Source organism: Vitis vinifera, chromosome 2 (genome assembly GCF_030704535.1).
Source record: "Vitis vinifera cultivar Pinot Noir 40024 chromosome 2, ASM3070453v1".
NCBI lineage: Eukaryota > Viridiplantae > Streptophyta > Magnoliopsida > Vitales > Vitaceae > Vitis > Vitis vinifera.
This window is the reverse complement of record NC_081806.1, coordinates 5,743,728-5,762,286: the sequence shown is the minus strand read 5'-3', so window position 1 is coordinate 5,762,286 and position 18,559 is coordinate 5,743,728. Positions and strand designations below refer to the sequence as shown.

The window sequence follows — 18,559 nt, the reverse complement described above, 5'->3', positions numbered from 1 at the left end:
CACGAGTTGATCAGACAGCTTAACCCTCAACATCTATAGTGAAACACACAATACTAATTCAAATTTCGTAGTCCAACAACTCATTTAACTTATTTTAAAATATTTTTTTGTTGCTTCTTAACCTTCATGTTTTAATTTTCTAAAATCTTTTCCATTTAGTCTCTCTTTTCATGTATTTTTTCAAAATAAAAAACCTCTATTATACAAAAATTTATACTATTTTTATTTTTTTTAAAAATATTTTCAGACATTTACTTATTTAATTTAAAGTTTTTATAATATAAAAAAGTAAATTAAAATTTTAGTTTTATTTTTATTTATCATTTTATTTAATGTTTTTATTATAAAATATTTCTAACCTTCAAATTTTAATTTTTAAAAATTTGGATTAATTTACTTATTAATTTTGATTACAATATACTTACAATATAAAATTTAAATTTTATTGTTATTTAAAATATTATAAATATCTATAATGAAATCTATAAAATTTTACTTAGATGTCGATATTTATAATTAAAAAAAATATTTTTATTTTATACTCCTTTAACATATAAAATTAATAAATTTATGATCTATAGTCAAATTTGAATTGCCGGATCTTCGTTTGAACCTTGCCTAAACCCCAACCCAAACCCAAACCCAAACCCAATCTCAACATTGAGAATGACTACACAAGTCCGAGCAAGGGTTGGGTTGGCCCGCACAATTTCCGCCCCTAATTCACCACTTTTTTCCAAACCAAAATCCTCTTATGGGAGAACAAAAATAAAAAAAGAACCAAACATTAACGGGCCCGCCCGCCCTTTGCCCTCACTTCTTACAGTCTCCCATTTCAAAAGCATCCAATCCCTCTCTAGCTCTCTGTAATCATCAATGTCGTTGTTCTCTCAGTACTAACACTCATTCACACATTTATCATTAGGGTTTCGCAATTACCTTTGTATCCGAAGCGCTTTGCATATCTTCGAGAAATGGAGCGAACGAGATTCAGCGGATCCCCGGTTTCTTCCGACTCCACCGGCATCGCCGCCGCTGCAAGATCTGTTTCTTCGCACCTGCCTCAACCGAATTATGGTAGCCGAGTTGTTCAGGTATGCACCTGCTTTTCGTGTTCATCTCCATCAAATTTTAAAACCCTAGCGGTTGGTTTACTCGGCTTGGTTGTGGAAAAAAGTTAAGGAAAGTAAAGGTACTGGGTTTTTGAATCGACTAGGCAAAATTGTAGTGTTATGGAAACTTTGCTGTTTTTCTTGGCACTATTTGGCTGCTAAGAAAATATAGTGACAGAGTTGTTGAGGTAAGTATTAACTATTCAGGTTTAACTATCAGCGTTTATGAAACACTGTCTGAAGATGCCAAGAGTCTGTAGGTAAATTTTTTAAGGATCGAGTTTGGCCTTCATCATAGTGGTGGTTTAACTTTATTTGGGAGAAAAAGAGGTTTCAAGAGTGAAGGAAAAGAAAAATACGGAAAATTTTGATTCTCATGTGTTTCGATTTCTGGAACATATAAAAACTCACCTCAACCAGGCCAAAATAGTTGTATTTCGGTAAGTTAAGTGGAGACTTAATCTCTTTTCTCATTTCTCATGAAACGAGTTCTAAGATTTTGGGTTCAATTAATTTATGAACTACGGTTTTGGTAGACAGGTAATGGATGCTGTAGAATAACGTTGTTCTTTACTTGTCTACATAATCACAATATGGAAATTGAGAAATTGTTGAGAAAGAAACAGGACCATGGAGTAAAACTATCAATAACTGTCCATATTGTTGCTGAGAAAAGCAAGGAGATGGTAAATAATTCTATTTGATTGTATTTTATGCCTTAAGTTCCTTTGATAGTATCTTTTGGTCTTAATCCCAAAAAGGGTGGTGTAGATGGTCTAAAGGATTTTAGGCCTATTAGCTTGGTTGAGAGTTTGTACAAATTATTGGCCAAGGTTCTAGCAAACAGGCTCAAAAAAGTAGTGGGGAAGGTAATCTCTTCCTCTCACAATGCTTTTGTCGAAGGGAGACAAATTTTTGATGTAGTCCTTATCACCAATGAAGCCATTGACTCCAGGTTAAAGAGTGGTTCTAATGGCATTCTTTGTAAGTTAGACATAGAAAAGGCTTACAATCATGTAAATTGGAACTTCTTATGGGTAGTTTTGGAAAAGACGAGTTTTGGTCATAAGTGGATTAAGTGGTTTAATTGGTGTATTTCTATAGACAAATTTTCTGTTTTGATCAATGAGACCTTTGTTGGTTTTTTCCATATCTCTAGAGGGTTGAGGCAAGGAGACCCTTTGTCTTCTTATTATTTGTTTTGGCCATGGAGCTTAGCTTTCTTCTTAAGAAATTTGGGGAGTGCGGTTTTATTTTAGGTTTCAAGGTGGGAGGTATAGGTGATGAGGGAGTGGAGGTGTCTCACCTTTTGTTTGCAGATAACACACTGATTTTTTGTGAGGTTTCTAAGGACTAACTATTACATTTTCATTGGGTTTTGATGTGGTTTGAAACAATTTATGGGGTTTAAGATCAACCTAGAAAAAAGTGAGCTAATTTCAGTTGGAAGGGTTCCTATTATGGAGGAATTGGTGGATATTCTTGGGTGTAAGGTGGGGTCGTTACCTTCCTAATATCTTAGGCTTCCTTTGGGTGCTACCTTTAAATCAATGACAGCTTAGGACTTGGTGGAAGAGAGGGTGCAGAGAAAGCTTGCAAGGTGGAAGAGACAATATCTGTTCAGGGGGGATGTTTGACTCTTATCAAGAGTACTTTGTCTAGCCTTTTCATATATTTCATGTCCATTTTTTAAATTCCAAAAAGAGTGTGTCGTAAATTGGAAAAGCTTCAAAGGGACTTTTTATGGGAGGGGGATCTCTTGAAAATAAGCCCCACTTAATGAGTTGGCTCAAAGTTTGTAAGCCAAAGGTGGAAGGAGGGTTGGGCATCCACAATATTTCTGTTTTGAACAAGGTTCTCTTTGTCAGGTGGAGTTGGAGGCTCACGTCAAAAGGGAAGCCCTTGTGGAAGAAAGTAATCATTGGGAAGTATGGGGTAGAAGAAGGGGGTTGGTGCTCTTTGGAGGTGAGGGAGGGTCATGATTTCAGAAGCAAGATCTCTTATGTTGTGGGCAATGGAAGAAGGATAAGATTTTGGAAGGACATTTGGTGTGGGGGCATCCCTTTGAGGACCTCTTTCCCATCTTTGTTCACTATTCTATCTTAAAGGATGCTTGGGTTTGTGATGCCTTGGAGCAAGTTGACAATGGGGGGCTATGGAACCCTTGTTTCATAAGGAATTTCCAAGACTCAAAGTTGGGTTGTGTTGAAGCACTTCTTTTGCATTTGCAAGGTAGTTCAATGATCAGGGAGGTAGATGACAAGACAATGAGGATGACCACAAAAGGTGACAAGTTTTTAGTTAAATCCTTCTATGATGGGATGGTTTAGAGGGGTTCAAAATCTTTTATGGCAATGATTGTTAGGAATTCTTGGGTTTGAACAAAATTGAGTTTTTTTCGTTTGTGAAGCAATGTGGAAAAGGATTCTAACTTTGGACATTTTGAAGAGGAGAGGGTGGACGTTGGTTAATAGATGTTTGCTATGCAAAGGTGAGGAGGAATCTTGCGATCACATCCTTTTTCGTTGTTTTAAGGCAAATATGTTATGATAGCTGGTCTTCTTGTTTTGAGTGGTGTGGGTGTTGCATACCTTAGTCCAAGCAACGCTTCTTAGTTGGCACAACCGCTCCATTGGAAAGAGGAGAAAGAAGGGTTGAAATGTTACTCCACTTTGTTTGTTTTCGACTATTTGGAAAAAGAGGAATAAAAAGGCTTTTGAAAATGTTGAAATTTCAGATCAAGAGTTAAATTTCTCTTTTTTGTGTAATTTTTTAGAATGGTCTAAAGGGTGTCTAGGGCAAGAGTCCTCTATGATTGATTTTATTGATTGGTTAGGTTGCCTATAAGGGGAGAGATTTCTTGTTTTTTTCTTTGGAGCTCACATGTATACTTCTTGTGTACTTGGTGTAGCCTTTTTTGGCTCTTTAATCTATATTGCTCTTTTGCCTATTAAAAATATATATGCTTTAGTGTTTAATGCTGCCACAGTTATCTGGATATTGTCAAATATGCTAAGGACCTAAGGTTTCATTTCTGGAATTCAAATTGGTCATACAAATCTGTAGCTTGAGCACTTTTTAACTCAAGTTAATTGATGTAAGCTAGTCCTAAGATGATTGTCTATAATCAAGCAAGGTGGGCTAACACTTCTCTAGTTTAGTATTTAAGGAGAGGAAATGTGATTAAAGGTTGTGGTAGTTGAAAGATAAAATAAATGCCAGAAAAGAGAAGATAAAAAAAAGTTAGGAAATCTTGGAGTCTCACCAACACCTTCCAATTTCAAATGAAGAGAAGCAATGGAGTCTCACCATTTGAATTGCAAGATTTGGAGAAAACTTCATATTTTTCAGCCCTAATTTTATTTTACAGCAAAGAACTTCATTTATAAACTTTAGAAAACTATAAAAACTGAATAAAACCATGAAAAAAAAAAAACCCTAACCCATGTAATAATTTTTTAGAAATCTTATTTCTAAACTCTTGAATATTTCAAGTAACTGAATTAAAAAGAAAATAAAGACTTTCTTTTTAGGCAGGACACTTAAAACTTTATAGAAACTTCTGGTAATAAAGGTTTCTGATGAAGATGTTTTAAATTCTAGAAAGGTCTCAGATAGGAGCTTTAGAAAAAGTGACTTTCAGAAAATAGAAAGTTTAAAAATATGGAAACTTCTGTCAAATTTTAAATGAGACTCAAATAACCAACTACTTGCTAATTATGACTTTAAAGAACCAAAATCAGTTAATTTTTCCTTGGCTTACTTTCCTTTTTGATAGGAAAATAAGGAAAATATATTAAAGGCGCTTGTAAAAAGGTGCAACAAAGCATACACGAAATATGCAGTAAATACCAAAAGGCAAACAATAGAAAGAAAAGAAAAGCAAACACCCACTACCTTAACAAGAACCAACCTCCAAGTGAGTTGGGACTGTCCCTAGCAGGAACCCCCAAAACCAAAGGGACCCTCAACCCACACAAATTGACCCACAACTTCCCCCTGAACCCAACTGAAACCAAACTCCCTCAACCAAACTAGTAACGAAAAAGCAGCCTCACAAACAAAGTGTTGAGTAGATCTTGGAGGACTTATTTCCATCATTAAGCCTAGAGTTGATATTTCTAGATATTGTTGAGCATTTATGAATTGTGTCTACCAATGTCAAAAATCCTCATTGCATAGGCTTGAGCTGTTTGTTGTATGTATGATTAATTGGTATGTTTGGCTGTTTGATGTCCAATGGTATTGGTTTGACAGGCATGTGGTTGATGCTCTAAACATGTAACCTGGTTTGAGTTAAATTATGTTGGCACTGTTTGTTAGCATCTCAAGAACACTTGTTTGATTTCAGAAGTAGAAAACTAAAAGGAGCAAATTTGCAATTGACAATGGGCCTACTAGTACTTTAAGGAGTGCTTGTGAGTTAAGCAAAAAGAAAAATGATAGCTTTTGGAAGCAAAGATTTTTCTCTCTCCACATTTCTAGTCACCCATAACCAACACATAGACTTCATGACTGGCATGATTGGACCATGTAACTTGGAATCTTGGAAGCAAAAAAAACATCCGTTTGCTTGTTTTCTTTTCTTTTTAAATTTGAAAAGGCTTCCGAACTTTATGATCGTGATGTTTTGCTTCTCATCCAAGTAGTTTGGTAGGGAGCCTTGTGTTGCTAAGAGCACTGGGAAGATGCTAAGGATAATTCTTTTAGGCCTGTACTGTACCTGTTGAAGGTGAGATAACTGCCACCTCCATAACATAAAACCAAGATAATGCTATATGATTCTATAGAGTTTTCACTATTTTATGTTCCAATGTTCATGTAAGAGATTTTGGACAATCATCTATCTTGTGATGAACATTATCGTGCTACTTATCATATGAGAAATTATATCCTGTTTATGGTGTACAATTTCAGGAAGCCTTGGAGCACTTGGCATCCATTGATCTGATTGAGTTGTGCAATGAGGCAAAAGTTGAGCGCTGTCGGGCAACCAGAGACTTGAGTAGTTGTGGACGTTATGTACAGCATGTGTTGAACTCTTGTGGACATGCCTCCTTATGTGCAGAATGTAGTCAACGGTGTGATGTTTGCCCAATTTGTAGAATGCCAATACCAAAGAATGGCAATAAACTTCGGTGTCGTCTGTACTATGAGTGCATAGAGGCTGGCCTTATCTCCAAAAGATATGATGATAGATTCCAGGAGAAAGATGATAGCGAGAAGCAACAGACTGCTGATGTACAACGCCTTTATTCTTTGTTTGATGTTGCCATGGAGAACAACTTGGTTTGTTTGATTTGTCATTGTATCCCTTTGTTGTTCCTTTAGTTGTCTTCATTAGATGTTTTGGCATATGATTTATTTTTATTTTCACAAACTAACGTGAATATCACTGTTTTTAACGAAAAACCTATTGCGTAAACCCAAAAATGGTAATAAAAGGGGATGCCTTTAAAATTAATGGAAAATTTTTACTTAAATAAAAAAATGTAAGTAAGATGGAAACTTTTAAAATGTAAGCAGCTTAGTGCAATTAATCTGTTATAGAGTCTGAGATCTTATGACAATTTTCTGCTATATTTGTTAAAAAGATTTCTTTATATTAGAAGTCTACATTTTCCTTAACAGAAGATGAACAGATGTTACAGATGTTTGTATGGACGAAAGTGCTGTCTCCAGTGATCCTGTCATTGCTTTTTTGTTGGATGAAGTGGTTGTCAAAGATTGGTGCAAGCGGACGTTCAGAAACATTATAACAGAACTTCAAGGGATTTGTATCCTTTCAATTTCTTAATTTGTTGTTGCTGGGGCTTATTGTTAATTTATGCCTTCGTTTTTTATTTTCCTAGTTGGAGTGTCAAGCCCTTAACATTTCCAATAGACAATCTTGAAGTAGAAGAGATGAAAACAAGGTTGAGTTTACTTCTTAAGTTTTCAGTACAGCTGGCTGGTGTGGCCAGTGTCCTCGAAGTTCTGGAGTCATCTTTCAAGGGTACAATTTCATCCCAGCTTCATGACTTGCATCAGCTTCAGGAGAGCATATTAAAGACAAAACAGGTTTAATTACTTGAAGATCTTGTTTATCTAATAGAATTTGTAATCCAAAAATTGTAGGTTTGAGCACACTTAATTTTTTGTTGTTTTGATATTTCAATTGTTCTGTGTTGGTCTTGTTTTTTTTTTCCTGATAAGGACTGTGTTCTATGATATCATCTATTATTTCTAATATTGTTTTATGGCATACTTTAGTTTTTCCTTCAAATGAATAATGTATTCTGCTCTTTCTTATTGTTTTTAGTTTCAAATGATTAACAATTTTGTTAGGGAAGTCCTAGAAAGATTGAAAGCCAACCTTAGCATGAAAAGACATTTGAGGAAGTTTAGAATTTAGGAAAAAAAATCATTTATTGGGTTTGTCATTTTAAATTGTACATTGTTAGTGTATGTGTATATGTTTTTGAATTTGATTGAACTTTTAAATTATAATTCAACCTTAGAAATTGATAGGAACATTTCTGCCTTTTCTGTTGGTCATTGTCAATCCTTTCACTAGTGTCTCAACACTGTATTTATTTATTTTATTTTATTTCTATTTTCAGCACATGGAGATTATGATTTGGTGTATAAGACATCAGTTTCTCGAGAATGTTAGGTCTCGTTATTCTAAATTTTCATCATGGCGTTCTCTGGTTCGTGAAAGGAAATCAGCTGCGATTCAGCGCTCATGGCCTGATTCAGTAGATCACACTGCAGAGCCCACAAAAGAATGTGGAACCCTCTTCATTGAAGATGCATTGTTAAATCTTGAGATAGATCAAGGACGTGCACAGGAAATGGGAGAGGAATCAGAAGTCGCATCCTTGCAGAAGGATGGAGGTTCCACATTTTTCAGGTCTAAGATTGAAGGATTGGCAGGATGCTATCCATTTGAAAATATGCGAGCTGCTGCAGACATATTATTTTTAAGTGGAAGTTCTGACTTGGTGGTTGCGAAACAAGCAATTGTATCCTTTGTCCTTTTAAGATTTTGGATGCTTTTGGTGATGATACATATTCTCTGTAATGTAGAGTGTTCTTTCTTTGGTTACTTAACATAGGCACAGTTTCTGTATTACTTGTTTGATCGCCATTGGACAATGCCTGACGAAAAATGGAGACACATTGTAGATGATTTTGCAGCTACATTTAGCATAACCCGGCATTCCTTATTGGAATCCTTTACTTTTTATCTTCTGGATGATCATACAGATGAAGCTCTGCAGGTAACTTTTGTAGTTTCTTCCGATGTTTTTTGAGTTTTGATTTCTATTGAGGCATTGGATGTATATCTGACCGATCATTCATTTGATGCTGAATCTGTAACATTATTACTTCAAGCTTTGATAAATGATTTTTTGAACTATTTGTTAAATTAGTCACTTGGTTATATTACATGATTTGGTGGCATTTAATTTTTCATGGTTTTGGTCTATCCACAATCAGGCACCTATGGTTTGGAGCTTATCTATTTCAGGGAAAGCCAATGCCATATTTTCTTTCCATTCCGTGAGTTGAAAATATTATGTTGTTACACATCCATCATTCTGGGCTTAAATAACATATTTTTTTATGTTTAGCGGGAAGGATGCATGTGGCTTGCACATAATAATCAAGTTTTTTTGGAGTCTCCATTTCTTATATGCATGATTGTTACTACCTCCTAATTGTATGTCATAGGTCACTGTTATCACCTTATAACTTTTAGTTTGCAAATTAAGTAGGGGTATTATGGAACTGAAATTAGTTTGCATTACAAATCTTGTTCCATTTGTTAGTAGCATGTAATAGTATTAGTGTTTAACCATGCATGCATGTACATATATGTTTTCTTTATATGTAGTTAAGTGAATGCCACCAGTGGCTTTGTTACCAAGTGTTATGCTTGCTTCACCTGATTTGTGGATGATTGGGGATCAAATTCAGCTATGCATTTTAACCTTAGTTGATTGGCAACAAAAATAAGCAAACAAGGTGGTCCTTGGGTAAAGTCATTGCTTGGATTTGCATTTTCTTTGGAAGTTTTGTACAGTATTTTTTTCCCTTAGTTTTCTTCAAATAGAAGCATGATAATATAATGGAAGCTAACGATGCCTTTTGGTTTATACAAAAGTTTTAGGCTAGTAAACAAACTATATTTTTATTAATATAATAAGAGCACCAAACAGAACAGGGGGTTGCAATCTAAGTAGGGGAGTAGAAAAGTTGTTCAAAGGCCAAAAAGAAAAAAGGAGACTCTTTTAGCTAATCAGCACCAAGCTATTTACAAACTCTAGTAAAGAGAAGTTGGTAATTCCCACCTCTCCAGTAGACTACAAAAAAGGGCCTTCAAATAGAAATATGTTACACCCAAATTTGACTGCTTAACTCCTTCAAAATTTCTCTTGTTGCATTCTTTCCAAATTATCCAGAACAAACATGAAGGGGTTGAACTCTAAACTAACTACTGATCATTTCCTAGGAAACTACTATGAAACCTGAGGGGTTCAAACTCCTAACTAGCCTTTTTGAGTTCAAATCCTTGCAGGGAAGACTGGCAACTTGTGACATCAAAGGTTTGTAATGGGAATGAACTAAGAAATCCATTCCCTTGAGGTCTTCCAACCAACTTATCCCAACTCCATATTGAGGATAACAGTTGGTGCAGCAAGCCTTCCATAAAGGGCAACTCCCAATCCATGTAATGTCTTCTAAGCTAGGGTTTTGATTATGCAAATCTCCACACACCCATCCCAACAGTTTGTGACCTAAGCAACCTTTGTGGACTGCTGGTTGGAACAACTCTGGAAAGTAATGTATTAAAAGGGGGCCTCCCACACCAAGAATTGTTCCAGAATTTGGTCTACCCAACCATGTCCCACCCAGATGCTCATCCTCAAGCTGAAATCATCCTAGCCTTTCATTAAGGTTATCCACAGACTTATGCCATAAACTTCTTTGCTCAATATAGAGCATCACTCCTTTGTAGTTCCTTTTTAATTTCCAGTACGATTTTTCTCCATGAATTTGTCACATTTATGGTCTCCCTAACAAAGCCTGGTTTATGGCTCCAAGAACCTTTTGATGCTCAAACCCCAAGATGCCTTCTCCAAGTGTACAGTCACTTACCTCACCCCTTTTTCCAGTCACAAAGGTCGACAAGTAGCAGATTGGGAGGCTAGAGAGAATTTTTTCAACAAAGTCAGCTTGCCACCCTTGGACAAGATAATTTTTGTCCAAGCAGTCAACCTTTTTCTAAACCTTTCGTCAATAGGACCCAGTCTGAGGCAGACTCAAACTTTTCACTTAGCCATGAACCCAATATTTATGAAGGAAGCATCTCAATCTACATCCTAGACTGTAGGCCAAGAGCTTCACTTCACAGTTCCTTATCAGAATAAGTTGTCTTTTTGGTAGTTTGATCCATAAGTTGTCTTTCTGGCGAGTTCTTGGGGGCTGAAAGGGAGTCTAGGGTTGGCAAAATTGGAACATAGCAGAGTCTTATTGGAGTTTGAACTCTTGGAAGAAGCTAAACGGGCCTCCCTATCAGGTGAAAAAAGGATGGGAGCGATAAGGATGGGGTTCGAGAAATGGAGCCCACGGGATGGATGCAGAGAGGAGAAGGAAGAGAGCGAAGAGATCTGGGTCAGAATTTTTGGGTTACCAGTGCTATTGTGGAATCCGACTGTGTTGAGAAGGGTGGGGGAGGAATGTGGAGGCTTCATCGACATCGATTCGAAGACGAAGAAGCTGGAAGAGCTTCAATGGGCTCGGATTCTGGTTAGGTCGGCCGGCGGAGACAAACCGAGCACGCTGGAGATTGGGATCGAGGAGGAAGTCTTCACCCTTGCCCTCTGGTGGGAGATCAGACCGACAGTCAAGAAGATAAGGGTTGATAGTCGAAGATGGGGGGAGGTCAGGGACGACAGTAGCGCACGCGCCGACTTGCGCGTGGAGTTGGAACCGGTCATTGAAAGAACCGAGGTACTGGTACCGTCAGAGGAGAGGACAGGGAGAAAGGTGAGGGAGATGGGCTGGGAGGGGTCAGAGGATTGGGCCCATCAGTCAGGGCTCATGGGGTTTAGGGTATGTGGGCCGGATCTTTCGGGCCTAAAACTAAAAGGTGTGATGGAAGAGGGAGCAGGGCTACAGGCTGGGCCATCCAAGAATTGGGCTGTGGAAGGGGTAGGCTGTGTGATAAATGAAGACACTTTAGTTAAGCCCAAGGCCCACGTTGAAAGGCCCACGGGTTTGTTAAATCCAGAGCAAAGGATGGGCTGGCAGGAGAGTAATTTGGGCTGGTTTTCAAAAGGAGATCAGGCCCAGGAGACAAGATTAGGGACAATAGTAAAGGGCTCAGGTGGGCTGAATGCAGAGAGGGGCCCGTTATTAAGTGAGAGGAGGCCCATTCCTATTGGATCAAATTTGAATCAGCCCAAAAGATGGGCTCAGGTTGGGAGTGGCCCAGAGGCTGTATTGGAAGAGGTCAGTTTAAATCTACCCATAGCCCGAAACAAAGCTAATGAATCCCTGGAGAACAGAAGGCTCTTGGACTGCAAAATTGCGAGCTATGGGAGATCCTTAGAGGGGGAACACCTAGTCATATGGGAGTCAGAGGAAGCAAGGTCGTCATGGGAGAAAGCCATACCTTCAGCAACAGACAAGGCGTTGGCAGAGGAGGCCATGAGGTATGATTCTGGTCTAAGGTTAGAGAGGGAAAGGGGTTGCGGGTCTTTTCATCTCATCTCGTATTCTTTTGATCGGACTCCAGTGGGGGAGTCTTTCGATCATTCTGGGGTCCTAGAGGAAAGCAATGATGTTGGTCCCGGAATGGATGATAAGGGATGCTGGGATATGATAGAATTCAATAAGGACCCAAATTTGGTCAGGGGGGTGGAGTGGAACACAGAGAGGACAGAGTTTCAAGAAGCCAGAAGAGAGAAAGAGGATAGATGGGAAGAAAGCAGCTTGGCCAAGTTCAGTCATTTTTTGGGCTTTTCGACAGAAGGGTTGGAAAAGGAAATTTTGAATTTCTTGGTCAAAATAAAGAAGAGACGGGAGAAAATTCATAGCAAAGAATTGATGGAGAAGTCAAAATTTGAGAGGGAATTGAAGAGACTGGAGTGCTCAGTTAATTATGAGAAAGGGGGTAAGCAAAGAAGCCTTCTACAGGGCAAAGGGTATCAGCTTGCAGTAGATTAATGAAGCTGAAACTATTAAGTTGGAATGTGAGGGGGGCTAATGACAGGTCCAAGAGGAAAATCATCAAGACTTTTATAAGGAATCAAAAGGTTGATTTGCTGTGTATTCAAGAGACAAAAATTCAGCCAATGACGGAGGGGGTGGTGAGAAGTTTAGGCTCGGGAAGATTCTTAGATTGGAGGGCGTTGGATGCGGATGGGGCAGCAGGAGGTCTGTTGATTTGCTGGGATAAAAGATCGATGGAAGTTGTGGACTGGGAGGAAGGACAGTACTCACTGTCGTGTAGGTTCAAGAATGTGGAGGATGGGGCGGTTTGGGTGTTTACGGGCGTCTATGGTCCTTTCACCAAAGAGGCAAGAGAGGGACTGTGGGAAGAGCTTGGGGCTGTAAGAGGAATCTGGGACGAGCCTTGGTGCCTCGGAGGGGACTTTAACAGTACCCTTTATCAAGGAGAAAGAAGCCGCCAAGGAAGGATAACTTCGAACATGAGGAGGTTTGCTCATATCATTGATGATTTAGGGCTGGTAGACCTCCCCTTGCAAGGGGGAGTGTTTACTTGGAGTGGAGGCCTGAACAACCAGTCCTGGGCAAGGTTGGACAGGTTCTTGGTGACTCCTAGCTGGCTAGACAATTTCAGTGGGGTGATTCAAAGGAGGCTGCCTCGTCCTGTTTCAGACCATTTCCCTATTCTGCTAGAAGGAGGTGGGCTGAGGAGAGGACCGTCTCCTTTCAGGTTCGAAAATATGTGGTTAAAAGTTGAGGGCTTTCTTGACCTTATCCGGAGTTGGTGGAGGGAAATTGAGGTCAGGGGCACAGCTAGTTACAGATTGGCAGCAAAGACGAAGGAGCTCAAACAGAAACTGAAAGTTTGGAATAGAGAGGTCTTTGGTAATCTGGAAGGTAACAAAAGAGCAGCCTTGCAGCAAGTGGACTATTGGGATGGTGTGGAAAGTGAACGAAGCTTGTCCTTGGAAGAGACAGAGTTAAAAAAAGAAGCAAAGGAAAGCTATAAAAAATGGGTCATGTTGGAAGAAAGTCATTGGAGACAACTCTCAAGGGAGGTGTGGCTTAAGGAAGGGGACAAGAATACGGGATTTTTTCATCGAATGGCGAATGCCCACCGTAACAACAATACGGTGGATAGAGTAAAAATTGATGGGGTTTGGCTGGAAGAGGATCAGGAAGTAAGGGAGGGGATTGCAAATGCTTTTCATCAGAGGCTCTCAGAAGACGTGGGGTGGAAGGCGGATATTGAGGGGATCCAATTAGATCGGATTAGCCAGCAAGAAGCAGAGAGTCTTGAGATTCCATTCTCTGAAAATGAGATCCATTCTGCTTTAATGGAGATGAGTGGGGATAAAGCCCCTGGGCCGGATGGTTTTACTATGGCGTTTTGGCAAAGTTCGTGGGATTTCGTGAAAGAGGAGATCTTGGAGATGTTTAAGGAGTTTCATGAGCAAGGATCCTTTCTCAAAAGCCTCAATAACACTTTCTTGGTTCTGATTCCTAAGAAAGGGGGAGCGGATGACTTGGGAGATTTTAGACCCATTAGCCTTCTGGGGGGGCTATACAAATTGATGGCTAAAGTGTTAGCTAATAGACTCAAGAGAGTGTTAAACAAAGTAGTAGCCCCTACTCAGAATGCATTTGTGATGGGAAGGCAAATTCTTGATGCTTCTCTTATTGCAAATGAGGTGATAGACTCATGGCAGAAAAGAAAAGAGAAAGGGCTCATTTGCAAGTTGGATATTGAGAAAGCGTATGACAGCATTAATTGGAAGTTCTTGCTGAAGACTCTACACAAAATGGGTTTTGGTCCAAGGTGGGTGGGGTGGATGTGGAGTTGTATATCTACAGCCAAGTTCTCAGTTCTTGTTAATGGGGTTCCAGCTGGATTCTTCCCGAGTTCTAAAGGGCTTCGTCAAGGGGATCCCTTGTCTCCTTACCTCTTCGTATTGGGTATGGAAGTGCTAGATGCCCTGCTTAGGAGGGCGGTTGCGGGGGGCTACCTTTCAGGGTGCAGCATCAAGGGTGATAGGAGGCACAATCTAAAAATCTCCCATCTTTTCTTTGCTGATGATACAATCGTGTTCTGTGAGGCTAACAAAGAGCACTTAACACACTTGAGTTGGATTCTCTTGTGGTTCGAAGTAGCCTCAGGCCTAAGGATCAACTTGGACAAAAGTGAAATCATCCCAGTTGGTGTGGTGGAGGAGATTGAGGAGATGGCAGTGGAATTAGGATGTAGGGTGTGATCTCTTCCTTCTCATTATTTGGGCTTGCCATTAGGGGCTCCGCATAAAGCCTCCTCAGTTTGGGATGGGGTGGAAGAGAAAGTGAGAAGGAGACTAGCACGGTGGAAACGTCAATATATTTCAAAAGGGGGGAGAATCACTCTTATTAGAAGCGTTTTGGCTAGCATGCCAATCTATCACATGTCTTTGTTCCGAATGCCTAAGTCAGTGGCCAGGAGATTGGATAAAGTTCAAAGAGATTTCCTATGGGGAGGGGGAAGTGAGGAAAAGAAAACTCATCTTATCAAGTGGGAGGCGATTTGTGAGGATAAAAGCAAGGGAGGGCTAGGCTTAAGGAAGTTGGTGCTCCTGAACAAAGCTTTGCTTGGCAAATGGGTATGGAGATTTGCTATTGATAGAGATGATCTATGGAAGCAGGTGATAATAGAGAAATATGGGCAAGAGGGTCACGAATGGAGAGCAAAGAAGGCTTATGGGACTATCGGAGTGGGGGTTTGGAAGGAAATATGGAAGGAATCTGATTGGTGCTGGGATAACATGGGGTTCATAGTTGGGAAAGGAAACAAAATCAATTTTTGGACTGATGTTTGGTGTGAAGATACAAGGCTGTCCCAAAGTTTCCCCCACCTATATGCTATGGCTGCGCATAGGGATGCGACTGTGGAGGAGATGTGGGATCAGAATTTTGGCCAAGGGGGGTGGAATCTAAGATTTTTGAGGGACTTTAATGATTGGGAGTTGGAGATGATAGGGAACTTGTTGCATGTCTTGAGGAATTACAAGCCTTCTATGGAGGAAGACTCAGTCCGTTGGAAGGGAGGAAGGAATGGTAAATTTAGGGTGAAAGAAGCCTATAGAGTGATGACCAGACCAAATGATATTGGGTTTCCTTCTAGATGTATTTGGGTGGATTCAGTACCAACCAAGGTTGCATTCTACGCTTGGGAGGCTACTTGGGGGAGGGTGCTCACTCTTGATAGACTTCAGAAAAGAGGATGGCAGTTTCCTAATTGTTGTTTTCTATGTGGGTGTGAAGAAGAAACTGTAAATCACATTCTTATTCATTGTATAGTAGTCAGAGTTTTGTGGGATATTGTTCTTGGGTTATCAGGTGTGCAGTGGGTTTTTCCAGAAACTGTAAAGGGGGTTTTAACTAGCTGGAGGGGCCCTTTTGTGGGAAAGAAAAGGAAAAAGATATGGAAATCCATCCCGTTGTGTATTTTTTGGACGGTTTGGAAAGAAAGAAATATGTTAGCTTTTAGGGGAGGAGAGTTAAATATCCAAAAGCTTAAGAATTCTTTTGTGTGTAGTTTGTGGAGCTGGGCTAGATTGTATATTGGCAAGGAGCGTATGTCCCTTATAGGATTCCTAGAATGGTTGGCGTCCAACTAAGGGATGGTGAGGCTTGCTGTTTTTTTGGCTTTTTGAGGGGTTTGTTGCTTTGTATACCCCCTGTATACTTGTAACTCTTTACCCCTTTTTCAATATATCTTGGTTTACTTATCAAAAAAAAAAATAATACTTTGGTTTACATCAATTACATTTATTTATGAGCTTCTTTAAGAAATCTAAATTCTACAAGGGTTTTAATAACCTATTATAATTCTAATTTTAATTCTCCTATAACCTAATTAGCTACTCCTAATTTGACTATAATAAATACTAATCCTAATCCTAATTTAATTCAAACTACTACTACCACCCATGAAACCCATTCTCTTCAATTCCCCCCTATTTGCAAAAAACAACTTGAGTTTTAGTGATTTTCCATGACTGATTGAAATCCTAAGCAATGCCTTCCACTTTTTTTTCTTCATTGACTCTTTACCATAGTAAAATAGGATCTCAAGATCTTTTGAACTTTAGGGTGAATGAAGTGTGGGACTCAAATTTTGGTCAGGGAGGTTGGAATCTAAGATTCTCTAGAGGCTTTAATGATTGGGAGCTGGATTTGATAGGAGACTTGCTTACTATGTTGAGGGACTACAGGATATCTTTTGAGGAGGATTTAGTTATTTGGAAGGGTGGGGGAAATGGAAATTTTGGGGTTAAGGAAGCCTATAACTTGCTGCTTGCTCCCAACGAAATTGCCTTCCTGAAAAAGTGCATTTGGGTGGATAAAGTCCCAACCAAAGTTGCCTTTTTCGCTTGGGAGGCCACGTGGGGGAAGATTCTTACCCTTGATAGGCTTCAACAATGAGGGTGGCAGCTCCCTAATTGCTGTTTCTTATGTGGTTGTGAAGAAGAAACTGTAAATCATATTCTTTTACACTGTATAGTGGTCAGAGTCCTTTGGGAGAATGTCCTTGCCTTGATTGGTATTCAGTGGGTGTTCCCAGAAACGGTTAAAGAGGTGTTATTTAGTTGGAGGGGCCCTTTTGCGGGGAAAAAAAGGAAAAAGATTTGGAATTCCATTCCGTTGTGTATTTTTTTGACGGTTTGGAAGGAAAGGAATAGATTAGCTTTTAGGGGGCGGGGGGGAGGGGGGGGGGGGGTCCCTAGATATTCAAAAACTCAAAAATTCTTTTGTATGTAACTTGTGGAGTTGGGCTAGGGTGTATATTGAAGAGGAGTCCTCTTCGCTTATAGGCTTTTTGGAGTGGTTAGCGTCCACTTAAGGGTTGGTGAGGCTGTTGTTTTCTCTTTTTGCTCTTTGAGGTTTAGGCTACCGTGTATACTCCTTGTATACTTTGTTGCCTTTTGCCTTTTGATAATATATGTCGTGCTTATTTATAAAAAAAAAAGATCTTTTGAACTTCTTCAATTTCAGGCAAGATAAGTACCAAAATTCGAAAGACTTTCCAATATTGTGAAACAAGTTAATAGTTCTCAAAATAATTCTGTCATCAGCAAACTTGTGGTAAGTTGTATGTCACGCATGGGAGGTAGTTTATTTGGTAATTTTGCAGGCCACAAGTCAAAAAAATCATCAAGGATATTTTGTACTTATATTGGATATTCTTTATCTTTCTCTTTAAATTTATTCGCTTCTTGAGCCATTAGAGCAAAAATAATTTTAGTGTCCATTTTCTCCTTTTCAAATTGACGCATATAGTAAGCACTTTTTTTGGTTGTGCCTCCTATGGCTTCTTAATTGGAGTTTCTTTCATTTGACAAAGGATCTTCGTATGCCCATTGTATATGAGAGTATATGTATTTTCATGGCCATCATGTTGAGGCCTTCCACAAAAAAGCCAAGGTCTTCTAAGAAAAATGTGACTCACTTCTATTGGTAAGACCTCACACCATCCAAACTCTTCAAAGTCCTTAAAAAAAAGGAAATGTGACCAAGAAAAAAAAAAACCTTACTGGAATGGAGGTGTCCTTATCCCATGCTACTTGGAATGAATTTCAATGTTTCTTTGTTTTGAGGTTTAGCTTCTCCACAAGCTCTTGCAAAGCTATGTTCAAACTGTCACCTCCATCAATGATCATGGTACATAACCTTTCTTGGTAACAGATGTGTATGGAAAATGCTAATTTGCTGCCAATCTTCTTGTCTTTTCACCTTTGGAATAGCTAACAAATGTCACACTATAAGACTGGTTTTCTATCGTACCATCATAACAATCACATTCTTTGCTAAGTTCGTCTTTATTGTGGGTCTTCTCTTCCTTGGGATAATTTTCCAGTTCAGATTCTGGTTCTTCAACACAAGTGTAAATCTTTGCTTGGGCAGACAATTGCATAATGGCCATGCCCACTACACTTAAAGCATGAAGGAGTCATGCCTACCTTTTTATCTTCAATACTCATTGAAGTTTTGCCCTTGTTAACATCTCTATTAGGCACATTCAAAGCTTGTTGATTGCTGCCATCACCATTCACATGATTAGAAGCTTGGAAAATTGTTGTGCTTAATGGTTTGTTTGCTGCTTGGTTGGAGATAGTGCTCCCAATTTGTGAACTTAGACTTTGAGAAGCTCAAAACTTGAACCCTTCTTTATTTTAAGGGTTAATTGATAAACATCA

At 39.1% G+C, this 18,559-nt stretch overlaps 1 protein-coding gene across 1 annotated transcript in view; it reads left to right on the top strand.

Annotated features, from left to right (window-relative positions):
• The first annotated feature begins 877 nt into the window (after nucleotides 1-877).
• LOC100241255 (E3 ubiquitin-protein ligase HOS1-like) overlaps nucleotides 878-18,559 on the top strand; it is a 28,509-nt gene continuing 10,827 nt past the window's right edge. Inside the window, 6 exon segments of the mRNA NM_001281085.1 lie at nucleotides 878-1,094; nucleotides 6,030-6,420; nucleotides 6,755-6,889; nucleotides 6,997-7,172; nucleotides 7,715-8,119; nucleotides 8,219-8,377. Of these exon segments, the coding sequence (NP_001268014.1) occupies nucleotides 975-1,094; nucleotides 6,030-6,420; nucleotides 6,755-6,889; nucleotides 6,997-7,172; nucleotides 7,715-8,119; nucleotides 8,219-8,377 (1,386 nt within the window). The 5' untranslated portion in view covers nucleotides 878-974.